This window comes from Tursiops truncatus, chromosome 19 (assembly GCF_011762595.2).
Source record: "Tursiops truncatus isolate mTurTru1 chromosome 19, mTurTru1.mat.Y, whole genome shotgun sequence".
In the NCBI taxonomy this organism is placed as follows: Eukaryota; Metazoa; Chordata; class Mammalia; order Artiodactyla; family Delphinidae; genus Tursiops; species Tursiops truncatus.
The window spans coordinates 43,564,655-43,590,631 of NC_047052.1; the positions used below are offsets into that span (position 1 = coordinate 43,564,655).

General features: G+C 38.3%; 2 protein-coding genes across 19 annotated transcripts in view; one reads left to right on the forward strand and one right to left on the reverse strand.

The window, feature by feature from the left end:
- LOC101324695 (zinc finger protein 529) overlaps positions 1-25,977 on the forward strand; it is a 149,742-nt gene that overhangs the window by 47,160 nt on the left and 76,605 nt on the right. For 2 of the 9 annotated variants that reach the window (XM_073796499.1, XM_073796505.1), the window contains exon 1: positions 19,822-19,921. The exons of 2 other annotated variants lie outside the window; for them this stretch is intronic. The gene's annotated coding sequence lies outside the window, so the exon portion shown is untranslated. Of the gene's footprint in view, positions 1-19,794; positions 19,922-25,977 lie in introns of those variants that run through there. 5 more of the 9 variants (XM_073796503.1, XM_073796501.1, XM_073796502.1 and 2 more) reach the window with 5 other exon arrangements.
- ZNF382 (zinc finger protein 382) overlaps positions 1-25,977 on the reverse strand; it is a 44,986-nt gene that overhangs the window by 7,878 nt on the left and 11,131 nt on the right. For 2 of the 10 annotated variants that reach the window (XM_019941204.3, XM_019941202.3), the window contains exons 2-4: positions 17,419-17,492; positions 14,747-14,873; positions 14,379-14,474 (exon numbers count right to left, since the gene is read on the reverse strand). In XM_019941204.3, coding sequence (XP_019796763.1) covers positions 14,379-14,474; positions 14,747-14,873; positions 17,419-17,427 — 232 coding nt within the window. In that variant the 5' untranslated portion in view covers positions 17,428-17,492. Of the gene's footprint in view, positions 1-14,378; positions 14,475-14,746; positions 14,899-17,418; positions 17,493-19,453; positions 19,689-25,977 lie in introns of those variants that run through there. The other 8 variants (XM_019941198.3, XM_033844924.2, XM_073796533.1 and 5 more) reach the window with 7 other exon arrangements.

The following is a 25,977-nucleotide window of genomic DNA, read 5'->3' on the forward strand; positions in this document are numbered from 1 at the left end:
GTGGGTATCTGGTAAACATTTTCTTGAACAATGTGAACCTGTCTATTCAAAGAAAACATCTGCCAATACTTGTTACCTACGATAAAAGAAGTATAAGTCATTATGTTAGAAAGCTTGTATTTGCTACAGTGAGTTTGTCAACTTCCCAATACTTAAAAGACTTTTATAATGAGATTGCTGGTAATATTAACACATGTGGGTTTGGGTTTTTTAAAAAAATATTGATATGGAAATGTGTCAAAATTTGGCAGACCTGTATGCACCAGTGAATTGTTACTTTCCAAATGACCAATACATATTACAAAACAATGCATAGGTAAAATATTTAAATAGACCATTGGATTTTATGTAATAGTCTACAAAAGTTCATTGTTATGATTTCAGATTTTATATTGCAACTAACTGTTTAGAAATAACCAATTGTTAAGTGGCAACTAAATACTTAGGAACTACCAATTGTTAAGTTTGGGTGTAGTATTAATGAAGAATATCCATGACAGTCTAAAAAGGCTTTTAAAATACTTCTCTTTCAAACTACATATACGCATGAAGGAAGATTTTCTCCATATATTTCAATTAAAACAACATATTGCAACAGATTAAATGTAGAATCAGATGTGAAAATCAGCTATCTTTTATTCAGCAAGACATTAAATAAACTTCAATCATGTAACAATGCCCCTTTACTCACTTTTCTCTTTTGAAAAATAGTTTTTGTTGGTAAAAATATGATTTTTATGTCAACATGTAATGACTTTATTATGTTTATATTGTTCTTTTTAAATGAAATAAATGAATATTTTTAAATGTGTTTTAATTTTGAATAGGATATATACACATTCACAAAGTTCTTTTGATTCTTAATAATTTTAAGAGTATAAATAAGTCTTGCAGCTGCATGTGAATCAATGAAGTTAGAACACACCCTCACACCATGCACAAAAATAAACTCAAAGTGGCTTAAAGACTTAAACATAAAACAATACACCATAAAACTCCTAGAAGAGAGCATAGGCAAAACATTCTCTGACATAAATGATACCAATGTTTTCTTAGGTCAGTCTCCCAAGGCAATAGAAATAAAAACAAAAATAAACAAGTGGAACCTAATCAAACTTACAAGCTTTTGCACAGCAAAGGAAACCATTAAAAAAAAAAAAAAACGAAAAGACAACCTACGGAGTGGGATAAAATATTTGCAAATGATGCAACAGACAGTGGCTTAATCTCCAAAATATACAAACAACCCATGCAAATCAACAGCAAAAAAACAAACGACCCAATTGAAAAATGGGCAGAAGAACTTAATAGACATTTCTCCAAAGAAGGCATACAGATGGCCAGTAGGCACTTGAACAGATGTTCAACATCACTAATTATTAAGAGAAATGCAAATCAAAACTACAGTGAGGGGCCTCCCTGGTGGCGCAGTGGCTGAGAGTCCGCCTGCTGATGCGGGGGACGCGGGTTCGTGCCCCGGTCTGGGAGGATCCCACATGCCGCGGAGCGGCTGGGCCCATGAGCCATGGCCGCTGAGCCTGTGCGTCCGGAGCCTGTGCTCCACAACGGGAGAGGCCACAACAGTGAGAGGCCCGTGTACCACAAAAAAAAAAAAAAAAAACTACAGTGAGGTACCACCTCACACCAGCCAAAATGGACATCATTATAAAGTCTACAAATAACAAATGCTGGAGAGGATGTAGAGAAAAGCGAACCCTCCTACACCATTGGTGTAAGTTGGTACAGCCACTATGGAAAACAGTATGAAGGTTCCTCAGAAAACTAAAAATAGAATTACCATATGATCCAGCAATCCCACTCCTGGGAATATACCCGGACAAAACTATAATTCAAAAAGATACATGCACCCCTATGTTCATAGCAGCACTGTTCACAATAGCCAAAACATGGAAACAACCTAAATGTCCATCGACAGATAAATGGATAAAGAAGATGTGGTACATGTATACAATGGAATATTACTCAGCCATAACAAAGAAAGAAATAATGCCATTTGCAACAACATGGATGCAACTAGAGATTATCATACTAAGTGAAATAAGTCAGAAAGAGAAAGACAAATATCATATGACATCACTTATATGTGGAATCTAAAATATGGCACAAATGAACCTGTCTACAAGATAGAAACAGACTCACAGACATAGAGAACAGACTTGCGGTTGCCAAGGGAGGAGGAGGAAGAGGGATGGAGTGGGAGTTTGGGGTTGGTAGATAAAAACTGTTACATTGAGAATGGATAAGCAACAAGATCCTACTATATAGCACAGGGAACTATATTGAATATCCTGTGAAAAACCATAATGGAAAAGAATATAAAAAAAGAATGTCTGTAGGTGTATAACTGAGTCACTTTCCTGTACAGCAGAGATTGGCACAACATTATAAATCAACTATACTTAAATAAAAAAAATTTTTTTAAGTCCTGAGACTAAAAAGTTTGAGAACTGCTGATTTAGACATTCAAAATTCTGGTAATAGCAGAGAAGTTTGTATCAGAACAACCTTCCAACTGATAACAATGATAACTATGGACCAATTATAGAAGACCAACCTGTTTGAAGACACTAAAGAATGATCAAAAGCAGGCAGAAACTGGAATGGATACAACCTTTGAAAGAAAGAAACCATACTGCAATAAGATCTACTTTTATCCAGGTCTTCCAATGTGTGCCCTGGTAGTTCATGCAGCACACAGGGGATAGATCTCAAGGAGAAAGCAGGAGTCATCCTGTGCAGAAGAATCAGAGATCAGAGTTCAGGAGTACCAGAGTGGCTGTAAATTGAGGACAGAATCCAAGGATGAAGAAAGCATAGAAGGAAAGCCCCAATGTTAGCATAAACCCCTCCTCAAAACTTTGGTTAACTTCATTTCTACAGGGTAAGACTAGAAGGAGCATAAAGGGAAAAGAAAGCTGGAACACTGAAAGAACTCAGCAGAGATTTCAGCAGCTACTTAAATCTGCAAAAACAGTTTTTAGTTCCAGTCCTGTGCCAAGTTAGAAGAATCTGGTTAAAACTTTGGTCTTTCTACTGAAATCCCAGAAGGGGCATGTATTAGGAGTAAAGGCTGCATCCCAGGACTTAGAGGAATACCATAAAACTAAAGGCAAAACTGAAACCGAAATAGAAATAATCTGAACAACTTAAAAGCAACCTGACAAAAGAATCGACATGAACCTCCAGTAACTTAACCTCCTATAAGATTAAAACTCAGCAATCTTCAGAGGAAGAAAAAGGATCCAGCAACTTCACAACATGTTATATAAAGTCTTCCTGAGAAGAAACAGGAAAATGTGACCAATAGGGAAGATAAAAACCATTCAACAGAAACAGACTGATATATGTCCCTATGTTGAAGTTAGAACTATGATAAATATGTTTACAAATCTACAAGAAAAGATGGAAATATGGGTGAAGAGATGGAGTAGTCAGGAGGCATAAAGAAATGCAAACTGAAAAAAAACCCAATAGCTGAAATATAAAATTCACTGGATGGGTTTAACAGCAAATAAACATAAGGGAATAAAGAATCAGTAAACTTGAAGTCAGGTTCACAGAAACTACCCAAACTAAAAGAACTTTTAAAATCCTTAGTGAACTACAGGGTGGGATGAAATGATTTAAGATATAATTGAGAAAAGAGCAGGAAAAAAACTGTACAAGTACAGATGAAAATTTCCCCAAATTTTATCTAAAACAAGAACTCTGTGAACTTGCTAAATTCACTTATTAGTTCTAACAGTTCTTTTCTTTTAGATTCCTGAGGATTTGCTATGTACACAATCATGTCACTTACAAATGAAGATAGTTCCCTTTCTAATCTGAAGCCTTTTAACTTCTTTTTCTTGCCTTATTGTACTGACATATGTTCTGTATAATATTTAATAGAAGTGGTGATAATGGACATCCTTTCTTTGTTTTTGTTCTTAGAGGAAAAGCATTCAAGCTTTCACCACTGAATGTGATGGTGGCTATGTTTTTCAAAGATATTCTTTAGGAGGTTGAGGAAATTCCCCTGGATTGCTAATAAATAGATTTATAATAAATATAAGTTGAATTTAATTATTTTCCTGCATTTACCGAGATGATTGTGGTCTTCTCTCCTTTTTATTTTTCTATACTTTAAGTGGTAGCTTATATCCTTGAGTTTCGACCTCTTTTTATCTTTACATGGTGAATTATATAGCTTTTTATTTTTAATTTAATTAATTAATTAATTTATTTTGGCTGTGTTGGGTCTTTGTTGCTGCATACGGGCTTTCTCTAGTTGTGGTGAGCGGAGACTACTCTTTATTGCGGTGAGCGGGCTTCTCATTGCAGTGGCTTCTCTTTCTTGTTGCAGAGCAGGGGCTCTAGGCGTGCGGGCTTCAGCAGTTGCAGAATACAGGCTCAGTAGTTGTGGCGCATGGGCTCTAGAGCACAGGCTCCATAGTTGCAGTGCGTGGGCTCTAGAGTACAGGCTCTAGAGCGCAGGCTCAGTAGTTGCAACACACAGGCTTAGTTGCTCCGCAGCGTGTAGGATCTTCCCAGACCAGGGCTCGAACCCATGTCCCCTGCATTGGCAGGCAGATTCCTAACCACTGTGCCACCAGGTAAGTCCCTATAGCTTGATTTTTTTTTTTTTTTTTAGCGGTACGCGGGCCTCTCACTGCTGTGGCCTCTCCCGTTGCGGAGCACAGGCTCTGGACGTGCAGGCTCAGCGGCCATGGCTCACGGGCCCAGCCGCTCCGCAGCATGTGGGATCTTCCCGGACCGGGGCGCGAACCCGTGTCCCCTGCATCGGCAGGCGGACTCTCAACCACTGCACCACCGGGGAAGCCCTAGCTTGATTTTTGAATTCCAAATCAACTTTGCTTTCCTGGGATAAACTCCTTTCGGCCATGTGGTATCATCCTTTTAAAATACTGCTAGATTCAGTTATTTTTTTAGATTCAGTTTTATAATATTTTATTAAGGATTTTTATATCTAGCTTCATGAAGGTTGTTGCTGTGTAGTTTTCTATTCTTATAGTGCCTTTGATTGTGGATAATGCTGGTCTTATAAAATGAGTTGGGAAGTGTTCTCTCCTACTCTTATTGGTTGGTATAAAATTGTTTGTATATTCGCTAATGGTCCTTTTAATATCTGTAGGATCTGTAGTGATGTAGCCTCTTTAATTTTTGATATTGGTGATGTGTCTTCTATTTTTTATTAGTAATATAGCTATGGTTTATTAATTTTATTATTTTAATGTATCAGCTTTTGGCTTCACTCATTTATTCTTCTTCTGTTATGTATTTCATTGATTTCTGCTTTAGTCAATTTTTCCTCTTACTAACTTTTGAGTTTAATTTACTTTTCTTTTTCTAGTTACTTAGGGTGACAGTTTAACCCCTGTTTTAGGCCCTGATTTAAAGAAATAAAGTTTTTTAATGCTGCTATGGTTGCATCCCACACATTTTGATATGTTGTCTTAATTATCATTCAGTTCAAAATACCTTCTAATTTACCTTAGGATTTCTTCCTTGCTTCATGGGTTATTTGGAAATGTGATTAATTTCCAAAAATTTGGGGAATTTAGAGATACGTTTTTGATTTCTAAATTAATTCTACTGTGGTCAGAAACTATACACTATGATTTCAATTCTTTTTAATTTATTGATACTTGTTTTTAATTTATTGATACATATGGCCCAGCATATAGAGTCTATCTTGGTGAATGTTCCATGTAAAATAGTCTATAAAGATTAACTAGGTACAATTGATTGTGTTTCAACCCTTCCATAGCCTTATTGATTTTCTTTCTCTTTGTTCTCTCAATTACTGAGGGAAAAGTATTTATATCTTAAGCTATAATTATATTGCTTCTTTCAGGGAGCAAAATTGGTTCTGAAGAAAATGAAAAAAGAAAATCTTACATATTACTATCGTTTGTGGCCCTCCAAAGGGCAACAGAACATAGATTATTGTATTAAAATTTCATGGGGGGGCAATTAGAAAGAAAATCTCTAAAAAGACTTTTAGGGTAGTGAAAATGATAAAAAGCTGAGAAACACTGAAGTATTTTGAAGCTGTTACAGTTGTTATGACCTCTCAATGAACTGTCCCTCTTTATCACTGTAATATTCTATTTTCTGAAATCTACTTTGATATATGGCCACTCCCATTTTCTTCTTAGTGTTTCCATGTGTAATAGAGTCAGATTCTATTTTTGATGTCTTACTGCTGACACCTTCCTAGACCCACTCCCTTTTTTTCCTCTCTTGCCCCACACCTGGGCAAGCCAATCAGAAACCTTGAATGTTCTCTCTGTTGGTGCTGGCAGGAAGTTTAAACCACGCAAGCCCTAGCCTATGTGTAGAGACCTGACCTTACCCCTCACCAAAACACAATAAACACCAAAGCCAGACACCCCTCCTTGCTCTCTCAAGCCATTTTAGGACTAGCTTGGGAATCTTCCCTGCTCTCCCTAGAAAGCCTCATTATGTGAGATTTCAGTCTTGACATCTGTCCCAAATTTTGGGTGAGTGGAGTGGGGGATGATCTCATCCCCACATAGGGCAATCACAAGACAGTATGGTACATATTTTTTCATCATTTTATGTTTCACCTACCTGTGTCTTTATATTTTAATACATAGGACATGGTTGGGTCTTTCTTTTCATTTCAGATACTGAATAGTCATCTTTAGAAGCTTCTTTTGGTTTTTTTTTCGATCTTTGCTATCTTGTCTCATTATGATCACTTTCAGTTTACATCCTTGATGATACTCAAGTCATTTATAATGGGTTTTAACATACTTGTGAGCGAATTCCATCACCTCTACCTTTTTTAGGTCTGTTTTTATTAACTGCATTTTTTCCTATTGAATGATTTTTTTTCCTGTTTATGGGTCATATTTTCCTGCTTCTTCATATGTTTAATAATTTTTGACTGGACATCAGACATTATCAATTTAATGTTGAGTTTAAGATATGGTTGTATTTTCATAAAGAATATTAGTCTTTTTTTTTTTTTTTTTTTTGGCATTCTGTGGCAGCCAGAGTTGCACCACTAGGACCTCCCTTCAAAAAGAACTTACCATTCATGTGCAAGAACTGTTAGCATCTTCAGGATGCTCTTAAGATTTTGAACCAAGCCAGGGTCTCCCGAGGGAATCCCCACCAAATGACTGAACACTGAGTGGGTACTAGAGGGTGGCCATTTCTGTCCATTAGGACTCCTCTGATGAACAGTCTTTGCTTCAGAGGAGTTAGGTTGGTTGAGACTTTGTCAGATATGCATAATGGTCTAAGGCTCTCCCTGCCCAATCCCCTTTTCTTCCACATATCTGTATCATGGTCTGATGGCTTTCTGATCTTACTTCTTCCTTTATCTTTCATAGATGTCACCTCTAAGAAATCTATTATACTCCCAACTCCAACTCAGCATCTCCTTGGAGGACCCAACAGGTACACAGAAGTTATTTTTGGATTAGTTTAATCCTTTTGATGCTTTAATTTAAGCCCTTTTATGACAAATCTTGCAGTCTTTAATCTATTGCCCCATTTATTAGGTATGACATTTCTAGGGTGTCTATCTAATGTCCTATGTATTAACAAGTTCTCTCCACTCTGGCTGAAGGGAAATAAAATGATTCCTGGTGCAGCAGGCTATGAGAATTGTTTGTCTCACAACACTGTTGTATTTTTCTTAGAACATGTCCTTGACTGGTCTCATGGGGTTTCACCTACCCACGCGCAGACTTATCTTTAGCCAAGACTCAAAGGGAACATTTTCAAGATTTGGGGAACTCTTTCTCTGCATAACTCCCTCTTTTGGAAAGTGTGACCTGCAAATTCTAGTCACCTCAATTTCCTTGAATGCCAGTGTTGGTCCCCTAAAGTCAGTAAAACTTCTTTCTGGATTCCTCTCTCTGCACTGCAGTCTGGAAGTTGCCTTCAAATGAAAGCCTGGAATGAGGTAGGGTGCATCTCATTTATTTCTCTTCTCTCAGGAATCCAGGCCTGTGCTGCCTGTTGTGCAATATCTGAAAATAGTTTTGTCCAGTTTTCTAGTTGTTTCCTGTAGTAGTATAATTCTAGACTCTGTTACTTCCTCAGGGCTGGAAGCAGAAGTTTTGAATTATAAAAATGCAGGCCCAAATGGCTTAATAATGATTTTCTTCAAACATTTAAGGAAGCAACAATGCCAATCCTACAGAAATTCCATAAGAAAGTAGATGAAAAGGAAACACCCCCAGTTCGATATGGCTGACACAATTCTGGATACAAAAATTTTTCAATGACATTACAAGAAAACTACAAACGACTATCCTTGGTAAAATCATGCATTTAGCTTACTAAAATATTAGCAAACCAATTTCATCAATCTATAAGAAAGATAATGCATCTTGTCCAACTGGGGTTCATCCCAGGAGCCCAAGGTTGGTTTAAAATACAAATTAATTGGGCTTCCCTGGTGGCGTAGTGGTTGAGAGTCCGCCTGCCGATGTAGGGGACACGGGTTCGTGCCCCAGTCCGGGAGGATCCCACATGCCACGGAGCGGCTGGGCCCGTGAGCCATGGCTGCTGGGCCTGCGCGTCCGGAGCCTGTGCTCCGCAACGGGAGAGGCCACGACAGTGAGAGGCCCGCGTACCGCAAAAAAAATTTAAAAAATAAAATAAAATAAAATAAATCAATGTAATACATACAGTAACAGATTATAAAAGAAATGTCATATGATCATCTCAACAGATGCTGAAAAAGCATTTAAGATCAACATCCATTCATAATTAAAATTGTCCAAAAACTAGGGAAAAAAGAGAATTTCCAGAATCTAACAAAGAGCACTTATGAAAAATCTACAGTCAATATTAAGCTAAAGAATGAAATATTAAATGTCTACCTTCTAAATTTAGTGAACTGCTAAGGATGCTCACTCTCACTACCTCTATTCAACGTTGTACTGTATATCCTGGTCAGTATAACAGGGTAAGAAAAAGAAATGAAAGCAATAAAGTATGCAAATGTAGACGTGAAATATCTTATTTCAAGAAGGCCTATTTTATGTATAGAAAATCTTAAAAAAAATAACAAAACAAATAAAGAACAAGAGTAACAACAACAAAATTTAATACCATCAAAAGAAATATGCAAAGTCAATATCTAAAAGTCAATTGTGGCTACATATATTAAGAACAAGCTGGAAAAAGAAATTTAAAAAATCTCATTATTTACAATAGCATCAAAAATATTAAAAGCTTAGAGATAAACTTAATAAAATATGTATAAGACCTCTATACTAAAAATAATAAAACACTGCTTATGGGAATTACAGAAGCTAACTAAAATGTTAAGATATAGTATAGCCATGGACCAAAAGACTCAATATTACTGAGATGTTATTTCTCACCAATAAAAATCCCAGCATATTTATTTAGAGAAACCAAGATGGTACTGGCACAAAAACAGAAATATAGATCAATGGAACAGGATAGAAAGCCCAAAGATAAACCCACACACATATGGTCACCTTATCTTTGATAAAGGAGGCAAGAATATACAGTGGAGAAAAGATAGCCTCTTCAATAAGTGGTGCTGGGAAAACTGGACAGCTACATGTAAAAGAATGAAATTAGAACACTCCCTAATACCATACACAAAAATAAACTCAAAATGGATTAAAGACCTAAATGTAAGGCCAGATACTATCAAACTCTTAGAGGAAAACATAGGCAGAACACTCTATGACATGAATCACAGCGAGATCCTTTTTGACCCACCTCCTAGAGAAATGGAAGTAAAAACAAAAATAAACAAATGGGACCTAATGAAACTTACAAGCTTTTGCACAGCAAAGGAAACCATAAATAAGATGAAAAGACAACCCTCAGAATGGGAGAAAATATTTGCAAATGAAGCAACTGACAAAGGATTAATCTCCAAAATTTATAAGCAGCTCATGCACCTCAATGTCAGAAAAACAAACAACCCAATCCAAAAATGGGCAGAAGACCTAAATAGACATTTCTCCAAAGAAGATATACAGACTGCCAACAAACACATGAAAGAATGCTCAACATCATTAATCATTAGAGAAAAGCAAATCAAAACTACAATGAGATATCATCTCACACCGGTCAGAATGGCCATCATCAAAAAATCTACAAACAATAAATGCTGGAGAGGGTGTGGAGAAAAAGGAACCCTCTTGCACTGTTGGTGGGAATGTAAATTGATACAGCCACTATGGAGAACAGTATGGAGGTTCCTTAAAAAACTAAAAATAAAACTACCATACGACCCAGCAATCCCACTACTGGGCATATACCCTGAGAAAACCATAATTCAAAAAGAGTCATGGGCGCTTCCCTGGTGGTGCAGTGGTGGAGAATCCGCCTGACAATGCAGGGGACATGGGTTCAATCCCTGGTCCAGGAATATCCCACATGCCACGGAGCAACTAAGCCCGTGCACCACAGCTACTGAGCCTGTGCTCTAGAGCCTGCGAACCACAACTACTGAGCCTGCATGCCACAACTACTGAAGCCCGCATGCCTAGAGCCTGTGCTCCACAAGAAGAGAAGCCACTGCAATAAGGAGCCCGCACATCGCAGTGAAGAGTAGCCCCCTTGCGCCACAACTAGAGAAAGCCCGCGTGCAGCAACGTACACCCAACGCAGCCAAAAATAAATGAATTAAAAAAAAAAAAAGAGTCATGTACCAAAATGTTCATTGCAGCTGTATTTACAATAGCCAGGACATGGAAGCAACCTAAGTGTCCATCGACAGATGAATGGATAAAGAAACTGTGGCACGTATATACAATGGAACATTACTCAGCCATAAAAAGAAACAAAATTGAGTTATCTGTAGTGAGGTGGATGGACCTAGAATCTGTCATACAGAGTGAAGTAAGTCAGAAAGAGAAAAACAAATACCGTATGTTAACACATATATATGGAATCTAAAAAAAAAAAAGTGGTCATGAAGAACCTAGGGGCAAGATGGGCATAAAGACACAGACCTACTAGAGAATGGACTTGAGGATACAGGGAGGGGGAAGGGTAAGCTGGGACGAAGTGAGAGAGTGGCACGGACATATATACACTACCAAACGTAAAATAGTTAGCTAGTGGGAAGCAGCCACATAGCACAGGGAGATCAGCTCGGTGCTTTGTAACCACCTAGAGGGGTGGGATAGGGAGGGTGGGAGGGAGGGAGACACAAGAGGGAAGAGATATGGGGACATATATATATGTATAACTGATTCACTTTGTTATAAAGCAGAAACTAACACACCATTGTAAAGCAATTATACTCCAATAAAAGATGTTAAAAAATAAAATAAAATCAAGAAATCAAGAAGTTGATTCTAAAATGTATTTGAAAAAGAAAATGAAAATGACCTGGAATAGCCAAAACAATTTTTTAAAAAGAAGAAAGTTAAGAGGACTTACTCTGGCATCAAGACTTATTATAAATCCACAATAATCAAAGACCAGGTGGTATTAGTAATGGGACTTAAATTATATCAAAGGAAAGAATACTCTAGAAATAGACTGACACAAATACAATCAAACAATTTTCTTTTTTTTTTGCGGTACGCGGGCCTTTCACTGTTGTGGCCTCTCCCGTTGCGGAGCACAGGCTCTGGACGCGCAGGCTCAGCGGCCATGGCTCACGGGCCCAGCCGCTCCGTGGCATGTGGGATCTTCCCAGACCGGGGCATGAACCCGTGTCCCCTGCATCGGCAGGCGGACTCTCAACAACTGCGCCACCAGGGAAGCAATCAAACAATTTTTGATAAGATCATCAGAGCAATTTAATTCAATTCAACAAGTGATGGGACAAATTGATATCTATATGGATGAAAACAGACTCTTAACACTTACCTCATACCATAAATAAAACTTAACATGAGATGGATCATAGAACTAATTTTAAAAAAGCAAAATATACATAACATTTTTAGAAAAAAATACAGGAAACTATCTTTACAACCTAAGGCAAATATTTGTTTGAGAGGTCAAAGAAATAATGATAAAAGATAAAAATGATAAACTGGACTTCAAAAACTTGTGATTTTTTAAAGACACCATTAAAACGAGTAGGCAAGCCACAGACTAGAGGAAATATATGCAATACCTATATCACACAAAAGACTTCTATTCAGAAAATGTAAGGAATTCCTACTATTCAAGGAAAAAAATATATTACCCAGGGCTTCCCTGGTGGCGCAGTGGTTGAGAGTCCGCCTGCCGATGCAGGGGACATGGGTTCGTACCCTGGTCTGGGAAGATCCCACATGGTGCGGAGCAGCTGGGCCCGTGAGCCATGGCCGCTGAGCCTGTGCATCCGGAGCCTGTACTCCACAACGGGAGAGGCCACAACAGTGAGAGGCCCGCGTACCATAAAAAAAAAAAAAAAAAAAAAAAAAAAATATATATATATATATATATATATATATATATTACCCAATAAAAAATAGGTAAAACATTTGAACAGATACCTCTGAAGAAGATATAAAAAGCACATGAAAAAGTTCTCAACATCATTAGTCATAAAAGAAATCTAAACTGAAACTGCTAAGATATGCTACCATTCTTCAGAATAGTACTTCACAATGACCAAAATGAAAATATTGATAACATCAAATGTGGAAGAGAATGTGGGAGGCAATCAAAATTCTCATACATTGCTTGTAAAAGTTTAAAATGCTATGGTAACTTTTAAAAACTGGCAGCTTCTAAAATGTGAACTATAAACCTGACTTATGAATGATGGAATACCTACCATCTGATAGGTATTTACTGAGGAGAAATAAAAACGTGTGTCCACAAAAAGATCTTTACAAGAATGTTCACCGCAGCTTTATTCATAATAGCCCCAGGGACTTCCCTGGCGGTCCAGTGGTTAAGACTCTGTGCTTCCACGGCAGGGGGCTTGGGTTTGATCCCTGGTCAGGGAACTAAGACCCCACATGCCGTGCAGTGTGGCCAAAATAATGATAATAGTAATAATAATAATAATAATAGCCCCAAACTGAAACATTTCAAATGTCTATCAATAGGAGATGCATAATAAACTGGTATCTCCATTCAATTGAATACTATTCTGTTTAATTAAAATAAACTATTTATATATGCAAAAACATGTATAAATCTCTCAGACGTTAAGCTGAGTGAAAGAAAGTAGACATGAAAAAGGTCCAGAATAGACAAAACTAATCTATGTTAGTAGAAATCACAGTGGTGATCGTCTTAGGGAGGGATTGACTTGGAAGAGGCCTGATGGAACTTAATGGGTTAATGGAAGTGTCCTTTATCTTGACTAGAGTGTGAGATACGTGGGTTTATACTTCTGTCAGAACTCAAAGAACTTTACACTTAAGATCTCTCTGGACGTTATACCTACAAAGCATGGAGTGGATTCTTGGTAAAGTAATAGCAGCCAATAGCTCTATAAGCATAAGGCACACAAGGAAAGGATTTATGTGGGGAGTGATATTCAAAATAAAATTTAGATTTTAGAGGTATTTAAATCAGTCATGTATAGACACTTCAAAGATCTCAGGCCTTTAAAAATATATCCCTAATAAGACAGTTACTGTCTGAAAAAAAAGAAGAAAAAAAGAAAATAACAGTTGTTGGTAAGGATGTGGAGAAACTGGAACCCTTGTGCATTGTTGGTGAGAATGTAAAATGGTGTAGCCACTATGGAAAACAGTATAGCAGTTCCTCAAAACATTAAACATAGAATTACTATATGATCCAGCAATTCTACTTTTGGGTATATACCCAAAAGAAAGCAATGACTCAGATATGTATTTGTACACCCATATTCATAGTAGCATTATTCACAGTAGCCAAAAGGTGGAAGCAACCAAAGTGTCCACTGAGAGATGAATGGGTAAGCAAAATGTGGCATGGACATATAATGGAATATTATTCAGCCTTCAAAAGGAAGAAAATTTTGATACATACTACAACATGGGTAAAACTTGAAGACATTATGTTAAGTGAAATAAACCAGTCACAAAGAGGACAAATACCATATGATTCCACTTATATGAGGTACCTACCAGTAGTCATATTCATAGAGACAGAAAGTAGAATACTGGTTGCCAGGGGATAGTTGGGGGTGGTAATGGGGAGTTATTGTTTAATGGGTACAGAGTTTTACTTCTGACAGATGAAGGGTTCTGGAGATGGATGGTGGTGATAGTGGCACAACTATGTAAAAGTACTTAATGCCATGGAACTATATGCTTAAAAATGGTTAAGATGATAAATTTTATGTTTATTTTACCAAAATTAAAAAAATAGATCTCTGAAAATATTCAAAGACATCAACTACCTGAGCCCACAGGACTTTATCTATACAGACTCACCGAGGTAACTCTGACTTGGAAAAATTTTCTCTGTTGTCCATAGTTCTTTTCCTTGTTCCAACTTGTGGATCATATCAGGCTTAGTCATGTGAAATCCTGATAATAAAAAATGAGACTTGATCTAAGCTGTTGGGCTTCAAAACTATTGAAGGAAGAGAAAGATACAGCTTCAAGACGGCAGACAAGATACACATTAACGTCCTACCAAAGTTAATACCTTGCACTAGGCCAAGTGCGGACACAATCACGCTTTCTACTAACAGAAAGGGATTCATCACCTCTGATCTTTGAAAGTCAAAGTTCCATATGTTTCAGAAATTCTTGAAAGGAGATGCATGACACTGAAAGATTCAAGGAATTTTCCTTACCTACAGAGATGAGGTGAAAATAGTTTTCCAACATGACATCCCTGTAGAGGGCCTTCTGAGCAGGATCCAGTTGCTGCCACTCCTCCTGGGTGAAGTCCACAGTCACATCCTTGAATGACACTGATCCCTGTAAGGGCATAGTCTAGTTCATCCTAAAGTAATTGAAACTAGTGAGAACTAGATATTGGAGACCATGTTCAGTGGTCAAACTGGTTTTCTTACTTTGTGTTTTATACTGTAGAAAATTCTCTCTGAAAATACATTCATCAGTATTTACTTATTATCTCATGCTAAAAATACATGAGATCATACTCTTTGCCTTGAATGTGATTGGTTGCTTGGTGCACGAAAACAGATAAAACCCTGACCTTGCTCCTAAGAAGTTACGGGCTAAAAGAAGGGCATATGTGTAAATACATACACTCAATAGATATTGCAGATGCAATGAAAGAAATATGTACAAGGGAACATACTACAAAGTAAAGAAAATTTCATTTTGTATTCTAAGACTTCATTGAGGACATAAAAATTTTGTACTCACAATGAATATTTTTTGTAGAACTACATGTCAATGGCTTTTGAGATTCATGGGGAGAGTAAAACCAGTCAGTAAATTCAGGAAATAGCAAAAGGTACAGTATGTTAGGAAAGAGTCTTTGAGCTGTAAGAAGAAAAAGGTATATGGAGGTAGGCAGTAGGCATATTTATGTAATAATACTGGATTTTTTAATACTCTGTTTTTTTTTTTAACTTTTTTTTTTTTTTTTTGGCGGTACGCGGGCCTCTAACTGTTGTGGCCTCTCCCATTGCGGGGCACAGGCTCCGGACGCGCAGGCTCAGCGGCCATGGCTCACGGGCCCAGCCTCTCCACGGCATGTGGGATCTTCCCGGGCTGGGGCACGAACCCGTGTCCTCTGCATCGGCAGGCGGACTCTCAACCACTGCGCCACCAGGGAAGCCCTTAATACTCTGTTTTAAGACAGAGCAATGGTCTTAAAAATGTACTGAGCACACTCCCAACATATTTGTATTTATTTATAAATCATCAGTTGGCATTAATAGCAATCCACATTGTTAACGATTACTGTTCTGGAATATAAACTATTAGTATTTTCCTCCTTTTCAGTATACTGTCTTGTACATTCCATTGTAATGCATACCCCACTTTGGGTGTGCTGCTTTATGGAGTATAAAAAAACATGAAGAAATGTTAAGTCATCACATATGTGAAAAAATTTGTACTTTAGAGGCAATACTCTTGAACACTAGAGAAGGCTTGAGGTGTGTTAGGTGGGAAAGACAATTAAGTAACCACTGTTAGAGATGTGTCCAAGATTAAAATGGTATTAGTGGTCTGGACAGGAGACAGTTGGTTGCTTCATGATGAGTTTCAACAGAACTGGTCATAAATTGGTTGTAGAGTGGAAAAAGGAGAGGCACAGCTCTTAGGTCATCTGCACAGCAAGTGGGTGGGTGCTGAGACTAGAAAATGGAAATGGGAAGCAGGAGAAATAATAAGCTGGACCAAAGGAGGTAATGAGGTAAACCTTGGACATGTACTTGAAATGTCTATGAAACATACAGGTAGTGATAGCTGTTGGAGGTTGGATATATGGTTCTGACACTCTGGTTAGAGGTCTAGGATGGAGAGAGGTATCTGAGAGTCACTAGAATCAGATCAGTATAACCTCTGGAGTGAATATGGTTGTGCATACAGAAAAAGAGACAGAGAGGAGAAGAGAACCAATTACCATTTGGGGAAAACCCAGATTGGTATTTCAAAGATTGGTAGATGAAGAGGAATTTTCTGAAAGAAAGATATGGAAACAGGAGTAAGTACCACCTTTGATTCAAGAATAGAATATCTCAAGAGTGGATTAGCAAATGCATCTCCTTCTCTTTCATGCTCATATAAAGATTAGAAGAAACTAAAAATATAAGAATAAATCTATAATAGCACTGAAACACTGGAAAGGTTTTCACTGGTGGGCCACAGTTTATAGGAATTGCTGGCAGATATGGATAAAATATATCAGAGAGCAATGTAAAATTTCAGTTTTCTGTACAAGCTTGCAAGCAAATCTCTATCCTAAAAACCTCACAAAACAGGAAATCTAATCCAAAATAATAATGTGATCTACCAATTTCTACCTCCCACTAAACCTAGGTCAGTGGAGATGATCAAGGTTTTTCCATGTCTGCTCCCTGACTCCTCACAAATTTAGATCTCTAATCAGTGTCTAGACAAGATAGATTCATTCAAGTAATATATTCCCATTTAAATGAAGATAATACATTTCTGTTCCAGCAGTACTTTTATGAGAGAACTGAGAAAGGAGATGATGAATGATACACCCAATCAATATGCAAACATTGGCTACAACTAGAAGGTGCATTTGGGGAAGACTTAAGTTTATTCGGTTGGAATGAGAGAAACTGGGAACAGGACTGCCGCTAGGGTGAGGCAGGTAAGACACATAGGGTACAAAAGTTAGAGCTGGACAGCCCTGAGGGTCCTTCTTAAATTTTGTACCTAGGCCACTTGCTTGCCCTACTGGAGACCAGTTTGATGGAAGCAAATCCCAATATCCAGAAAATTTAAGGATAGGGAAGCAAATGTTCATATAACCTAAAAACAAGTTACTTCAGAAAGAGAGGAAACATCATCTCACCTGAGGCATGGCTTTGATATTTGCAAGAGATGAAACTTCTCTTATGAGCTCTTCTTTTGGAAAAGGGAAGAGTCCTGAGAAGGCAGAGATGGGAAGATACAAGGAGCCATGTGAAACCATATTTGACTGAGATCACCCAGAATAACTCAGTTAAATCTACATCTATTTTCAGTTTCAGCACTTGCCCACTCTGTGTACCCCACACAAATCCAGGACAGAGATTAGTAGGGAAATGGACAAATCCTGTTGCCTTATCAATGCCAGAAACCTAATCTTCTGGTGAGGTAGAATAGATTCTGGGGAATCTGTTGTAGTTTGGAGAGAGGGAACATTGTGTGTTTCCCTCTGCAGCTCTACCTTCCATCTGCCATGGAAGACAGATTTATCATATATTTCCAAATCATTCTTCATGGATTTCCTACCAATTTACACTGTCTCCAGCAGTGCATGAGAATACCTCCCCACATCCTAATGAATGCAGTTGAAAATAACTTTAATCTCTGCCTACCAGATATATATATGTTCTAATTTACACATTTCTTATTATGAGAATAAGTTTTTATTTCTTTTCTGTGATGACATCTTATAGTATGTCTGTTTTTCTCATAGGTGTTTATTTTCTAATTGGTTGACATTATCTTCTTTTTCAATTTAATAAATTAAACCTTTATTTTAAGTTGAAAGTAATTTTTCTTAGCTGTTCATGTAACTATTAAAGTGTTTATGCCTTGTGAAGATTTTTTTCCCTGCATGTTTTATTGTTTAGCAATACTATGTTCTCAGTTGATGTGAAATGCCATCTCTATCATCATTACACATCACTATATACTTGAGAATATTTGGACTTTCTATTTAATTTCTCTACTTCATCTCTTTATTGATTCACCTGTGCGTACTACTAATTAGCATAGTTAATTATTGAAAATTAACCATTATTCATTATTAATTTATTAATAGTAATTTAAGTATTAACTACTGAACAACTCTTTTTAGTAGTACAGGTATGGAAATAGAAAAGAAATTGATCTTTCCACACTGTAGGCTTTCAGGCAGAGAGAATAGTTTGCTAAATGAAGTCTGAAGTATTGACTGCTACAGTGAATATTTTAAATAGCAAAATAATATTTTAATTACTAAAATGAGACTGGTCTTATGATTAAAAGTATACCTAATACTTTTATATCATGGAATGCCTGAAGAGGCTATTGACCCTGCCATAGATTTCATCCAGAAGCAGGAAAACTTACTCATATATCAGTGTTGAAAGTGCTAGTTATGGGTAAAAATTGTTTTTTTCCTGCATGCTACCCATGGAACACTAATTATTTTAACACATTGGTTTTATTTCATATAATACTTCCCTGTAATGAACCTTACCATCTGGGAATTATGAAATCTTACCTCTTCCTTTCCAATACTCATACCTCTATTTTATTTGCTAAATAGCTACTGAGTTACAATTCTGCAGGCAGGCTTAATGACCACTATTCAGATAATCAAATCTTAAGTACCTAACTAGTGGTCATACAGAGTCTCTCAATCACAAATAGTAACAGTAGGTTACAAACACATGCAAAGTTACATTCGATCACTTACTTCAGAAAAGCACCGTCTCACAGCACCCCCATTGTCATTCACAATCTCAGACAGCACATTACTAATTCCAGGCAAAGTCACAAAATCACATCACAAATCATTTCGCTTCTCCATAGTCACCTGCGGTCTCAAACACGACTCACACCTAATCCGAAGAGAGACATATGCAGAGGAGTCCCCACGCAACAAGACTCATCCAGTTTCGCACACAGTCAGCCGCAACATCCCACAGAGCAGCACGCATCCAAAACGCAGCAGGTTGGACACAGGAGGCCGCTTCCATTTGTTACACACACACACACACACACACACACACACACACACACACACACAGCATCCTCTGTGTGAGGCCCTGCTCCCTGCGATGGAGGTTCCTCGGGGTCAAAACAGACAAAATCTCTCCTCGCAAAACTCGCTCCAGGTCACACTCGATTGTCACCTTCAGGGTCACGCCCACGGACCACGCCCGAGGCCCCGGTAGCACAGATCTGAGTGTCTGGTTACCACTGCCCGGTTCCGGTTCCCTCCTCATAATTACCAGGCCGGGTTTGGGCTCCCGGTTTCCTCCCCAGACTGCCCACCAGGTCCCGCTTCCCTAGTCTGCCCTCCGGGACCGGAGCTCCCAATTCCCGCCTCCTCCTCAGAGGCCCTAGGACCTACCAACCTCACCCCCGCCAAGGCTCAGTTCTCTGCGCCTGCGCACTCCCGCGCGGGCAGGCGCTCCCAGGAGTCTGCGGGGCGGCGGGTTAGGAACCGCAAGGTCCCAGCTACGGACGCTCGGGTGTGTTAGTGTCGGCGTCCGCACTTTTCCGGGTTGGACTCCGTTTCTCACAGGCCTTGGGGGGATTCATGAACTTCGGCCTCTGGTTCTTTTTCCGCTAGCCTTGTGGTCATCGATTTCCGTGCGGTGAGTTGAGGTGACCCGGGTCTGGGTGAGGGAGGAGCTCACTGCAGGAGTCCCAGAGTTTCCCAGACACGGATGCGGCAGGTGGAGGCAGGAGCCTCGGGCCTTTGTGAGTCAGCTGCTGAGGAAGGTGATTGTGGGTGGGCATGTGTGATTGTGTGACTGCATCAGTGTAAGATACACACATATGAGTGTATGTGTGTATCAGGAAGGGCGAGAGCGAGCAAGCGAGAGCGTGTGTGTGAGTATGGGGTCGGGGTTGTGTGCGTGGTGGGAAGGCTCTGACTGGCCCAGATCAGCTTCCTAGGACTGAGAGGGGGCGGGGCCTTATTAATGACCGTGGTCGGCGGCGACTGTGAGGTGTTACACTGTGACCAAGTGATCCTGTGACAGCACTATTGTGACCGACTAGCGACAGATCAAAACTGGCCTAGTGTGACTTTTTTTACTTTTAGGAGGGTGGTTTCATTTTTGCAGTTCTAGCATTGAGGAATCAGTGGACAAGATCCCTGTGTGACTCAGCCTGTGCCTGTCAAAGGCTGCGAGCCCCTTGTTAACCACAGAGGTCCCCAGTTCTAAAGCATGGCCCCGGTTGCCTTCATCATTGCACCCTGTATCTATTGTCTAGCCTAGTGCTTAATACACAGGCATGCAGTACATTAAGTGTTACCTGTTTGGGAGCTAATTGTGAATTCCATGGTTTCTTGGAATTTGTTGCACTGGGCTTTCTTTCACTGCCTCTATGTTTTCACCTGTTATAGCCACACTGCGCAGAAATGCTAGCTGCACAAAAATGGCTAGCATTCTAGGTCTCAAATATTCAAAGGGAAGTTGAATATTTGAGACCTAGAATGAAGGTTCCAACTAAAAAAATCAGAGCTCCGTGTTTATTACAGGGATTTTAGAGCTGGAATTGCCCTCGACGCAGGGTCCTGGGAAGACATGATATTAAGGCACCAAGAGTAGGAGTCCTTCCTCCAAAGATTCCTCTTGGAAGCTCTGTGGGGGCAAGCTGCATATTGCAGATCTACAGCATTTTCATAGCTTTGTTGACAGGAAACTGCTGTGAACACAGAAACTGATTCTGCTCCTAGGCTTCAATCAACCTGACTTTTTTTTTATGATACAGGGAAGGGTCAAGAGTATTCCAGTCTTTCTCTTACTTTCATTGGGTGTATTTAACATGGATGATGGAGGCTTGCTAGTGATGAAGAATGTGTTCTTATTTAGCCTGTCTTGGTATGAAAGGCCTAGTATGTCATGATCCCCTTTTCCTTCCAAGTTTTGCCGTATCCCAAAAGAAGGGCCATGAAAGGAGTGTTGCAGCTGCACATCTCAAAGCCAAGCTAGAGTCATTTTTTTTTTAACATCTTTATTGGAGTATAGTTGCTTTACAATGTTGTGTTAGTTTCTACTGTATAACCAAGTGAATCAGCTATATGTATACATATATCCCCATATCCCCTCCCTCTTCCATCTCCCTCCCACCCTCCCTATCCCACCCCTCTAGGTGGTCACAAAGCACCGAGCTGATCTCCCTGTGCTACGCAGCTGCTTTCCACTAGCTACCTATTTTACATTTGGTTGTGTATATATGTCCATGCTCCTCTCTCACTTCGTCCCAGCTTACCCTTCCCCCTCCCCATGTCCTCAAGTCCATTCTCTATGTCTGCGTCTATTCCTGTCCCACCGCTGGGTTCATCAGAACCATTTTTTTATTTTTTAAGATTTCATATATATGTGTTAGCATACAGTATTTGTTTTTCTCTTTCTGACTTACTTCACAATGTATGACAGACTCTAGGTCCATCCACCTCACTACAAATAACTCAGTTTCATTTCTTTTTATGGCTGAGTAATATTCCATTGTATATATGTGCCACATCTTCTTTAGCCATTCATCTGTCAATGGACACTTAGGTTGCTTCCATGTCCTGGCTATTGTAAATAGAGCTGCAATGAACACTGGGGTACATGACTCTTTTTGAATTATGGTTTTCTCAGTGTATATGCCCAGTAGTGGGATTGCTGGGTCATATGGTAGTTCTATTTTTAGTTTTTTAAGGAACCTCCATACTGTTCTCCATAGTGGCTGTATCAATTTACATTCCCACCAACAGTGCAAGAGGGCTCCCCTTTCCTAGAAGTCATTTTGAGGTTTTTGTTTCATGGAATGAATTTTTGTTTCTCAGGATATAGAATAACTTCATCTTAAATGCCCTGCCAAATAGTGACTAATCCATTTACCTGGCCAAGCCTTCTATTCCCAGTTAATGATAGTACCATTAGGATGGATCCCCTTCTTTCCCAGTTCCTTATCAAATGCCCTTCCTACAGTTAATTTTTGTATAACCACTTGGCAACACTTTCCCCTTGTGCTGTTTTTGTCTAAGCAGTCCCATGACACAGAAACAGTCCTCCTTTACATGGTGATTTGTTAATGCTTAGGTAGAATTACACATTAGATACTTCAGATTTTCTTCAAAGACATGAGTGGGAAAATGGCAAGGTAGGATAAGGTTTGATTGATTTCAGTAACAGTCTTCAGTAAAAACGGTCTTCTGTTTTGGAGACCTTTAAGAATATCATTAGGGGTATGTACAGAGACATCTCTTTCAAGAAGGGCAGAAATTTTTTCCCAAGGAATTAGGAGATTTATATGGTACCAACCAGTTATTGAATAAGATTAGGCAGCATCAGTTTTTTTCAAGTCACATAATTGTGTAGACTGAGTCAGCAATGTATAAAGGTCTCTGAGTCTTGAGCAGAGGTCAGCAAACCATGACCCTGCAGGCCGAATCCAGCTTGTAGCCAATTTTTTTTATGGCCTGTGAACTAAGACTGGTTTTAACATTTTTCTACAATTGACAGCATATCAAAAGGAGAACAATATTTCATGATGTGAAAATTATATGAAATTCAAATTTCAGTATTCATAAATAAAGTTTTGAATTTTGTCAAAAACTTCTATGGAAATTTGTTTTCTCTCTTGTTATATTAGCACCTGCATAATATCCTTGATTTTCTCTTTTGCCCACAAAGCCCAACATATTTATACCTGGTCCTTTACAGAAAAATTAACTGACCCCTAATCTAGAGTATCTGGATTAAAATCTTGGTCTTGTAAGTATTGGTGAATCTGGGCAATATATTCAGTGTCTTTCTGTTCCAGAGTTTATTGTTTGTAAAACACAAATAATAGTACCAATTTCAAACAGTTTTTATGAGGATTAGTAGAGTTAATATTAACAGCACTAGAACAGTGGCTAGCAATAATAAGTGCTTAAATTAAAACCTGTTATTCGGGGACTTCCCTGGTGGCAGAGTGGTTAAGAATCTGCCTGCCAGTGCAGGGGACACGGGTTCGAGCCCTGGTCTGTGAAGATCCCACATGCCACGGAGCAGCTAAGCCCGTGCGCCACAACTACTGAGCCTGCATTCTAGAGCCCGCGAGCCACAACTACTGAAGCCTGTGCACCTAGAGCCTGTGCTCTGCAACAGGAGAAGCCACCGCAATGAGAAGCCTGTGCACCACAACAAAGAGTAACCCCTGCTCGTCACAACTAGAGAAAAGCCCGTGCACAGCAACAAAGACCCAGTGCAGCCAAAAATAAAATAAAGAAATACATAAATGCATACATTTATGGAAAAAAAAGGGAAAAGAAACCTAAAAACCTGTTATTGGGACTTCCCTGGTGGTCCAGTGGGTAAGACTCTGCGCTCCCAATGCAGTGGACCCAGGTTCAATCCCTGGTCGGGGAACTAGATCCTCCATGCCGCAACTAAAGAGTTCACATGCTGCAACTAAGAAGTATGTGTGCCGCAACTAAGACCCCACACAGCCAAAATAAATAAATAAGTTAAAAATATTAAAATTAAAAAGAACCCAGTTGTTATTATGTGGATATCCTAAGTCATCCCACATTCATGAATGAGGAGCAATGAAAATATAAAGTTAATTGTAATGGGCATTTTTAAGAAAACAAGGTATATGCTTAGATGGTCTATAACAGGTATCCTTCACCTTAAATGATTTGCCCTTAAATGGTACACCTTAAATGATACAATTTGGAATTGTATACCAAATTATTGTATATTTATTTTATTAATGTGTATTTTTCTTGGGGAAAAAGTCTATAATTTGGAGACTGTCAAAGGTGTACAGGAACCAAACAGGGTTTGAATCACTGACCTGGAACCAATAATTTACACCTGGAAGTGAACTTTAAGAGGAGTTTGTCCCAAAATAATTTCCTGTATCATGTAAATATAAGGTTAATCACATTACATTCAAGTGATTAATATTATATAGATACAAAAAGAGATTCTAGTATGAAAAATACAAAGTGTAATGCTATGCAGTATTCATGTTTATGAACAAAATTACTCAAATTGCTAAATTATAAATCAGTTTAATTATTATAATGGCATTCCTTACCAATTTTTCAAGGATTGTATCCAATATGGTACATTAACTGGTCGTTCAGTAGAGAAAGGCAATGATAAAGCCACATTTATTAATCCTCTACTATGAACCAAATATTGAAAGTGTCACTTACCTGAATTTTGCACATTCACAGGTGAATCTTTTTTTTTTAGGACTGAAGATTTTTCTTTTAATTTTTATTTTATATTGGAACATAGTTGATTAACAATGTTGTGTTAGTTTCAGGTGTACAGCAAAGTGATTCAGTTATACATATACATGTATCTATTCTTTTTCAAATTATTTTCCCATTTAGGTTATTACAGAATACTGAGCAGCATTCACAGGTGAATCTTAACATAGAAAGTGTCTCACTATGTTTATGAAATACAGTAAGAGAAGATACAATACTTGGTAGGTTTACTTATTTTAGTCACACTGGTTTTTTAGTGCTTTTACCTGTCATTTTGCCAGTCTGTTTGCTCACAGTTTTCATAAGAAGTAGAAGATACCCCTCCCTACAACGCTTTTTAGAAAAATGCTTTATATGGAAATAGGTGTTAATTCCTGATGATCAAAATGAATGTAGTCTTGTTGAAAAAAATTAGTAATCCAAATTGCACTTATAAAATCTAAAGTACTTATAATTTTAGCATCTAGAAATAATCACTATTAACATTTTGGTGTACATTCTAAATTTTTCCTTATGCTTATGTTTATATGATTTTGGTTTTTTCAGAGAAAAAAGTCACGTGAATTAATCATTTAAATGAATAAAGACCTCTCTAGCTCTTAGTTTGAAAAAGGAATTCAACCCAATCAATGGTTTGTTATACTTCCTTGTATGTAGTGTCAAATGACAAAAACTAAAACAATTTGGCAACGAGTTTGATATCTTTAATTCAAGGGAAACAATCCATGGATTGGGGGAGTACAGTGCCTCACAAGGAGTAGAGCACTCTCCCAAGGGGTTTTGGGCAAGAGAGAATTTTATAGACTGTTAGAAGAGGCAACAGGGAAATGGCATAATTGGCTAGGAGGTCAGGGATTTTCTTATAAGGCTAGCTGGTCCAGTTTTCTAGGGTAAGGTAAGCTAGCCAAAGCTGAGTTGGAAGATTGGATTGGTGTAACGTTAGATTTCCTTAATAGGTGTTTCCTGTAAATGTAAGCTGACTTAAGTTTACATTTGTGATGTGGGCTGGACCACTGGGGTGGCCCCCATTGTGTGGATCCTGATACACAAATTAACTTTATCAGTGGGGATAAGGAAGTAACAATGACCTCCAACTGATTTGACAGACCTTTTGCAATTTTACAGATAACAATTTATGCATAATTCCAGGGGAACAAATTATCAAGTAAAGCTACTCAATTAAGTATTTAATTTTCTTTTTTTGCGTAGTTACTTTCAGAAAATAGCGCTAATATCTCAAGACCAAATATCTTAGGAGACTCCATTATATAAATTATGCTGGCAAGGATGAGTTTATAATTTCAGATAACAGAACTAGATGTTAGTAGTTATAAATATGCATAGTTATAAATAACCCAGCATAAAAGCCTGGGTTAGGCAGCGAACAAGATTGATTTTTTGTTAGTATTTTCAATTTGTTACTTAAGTGGGTCAGATTCT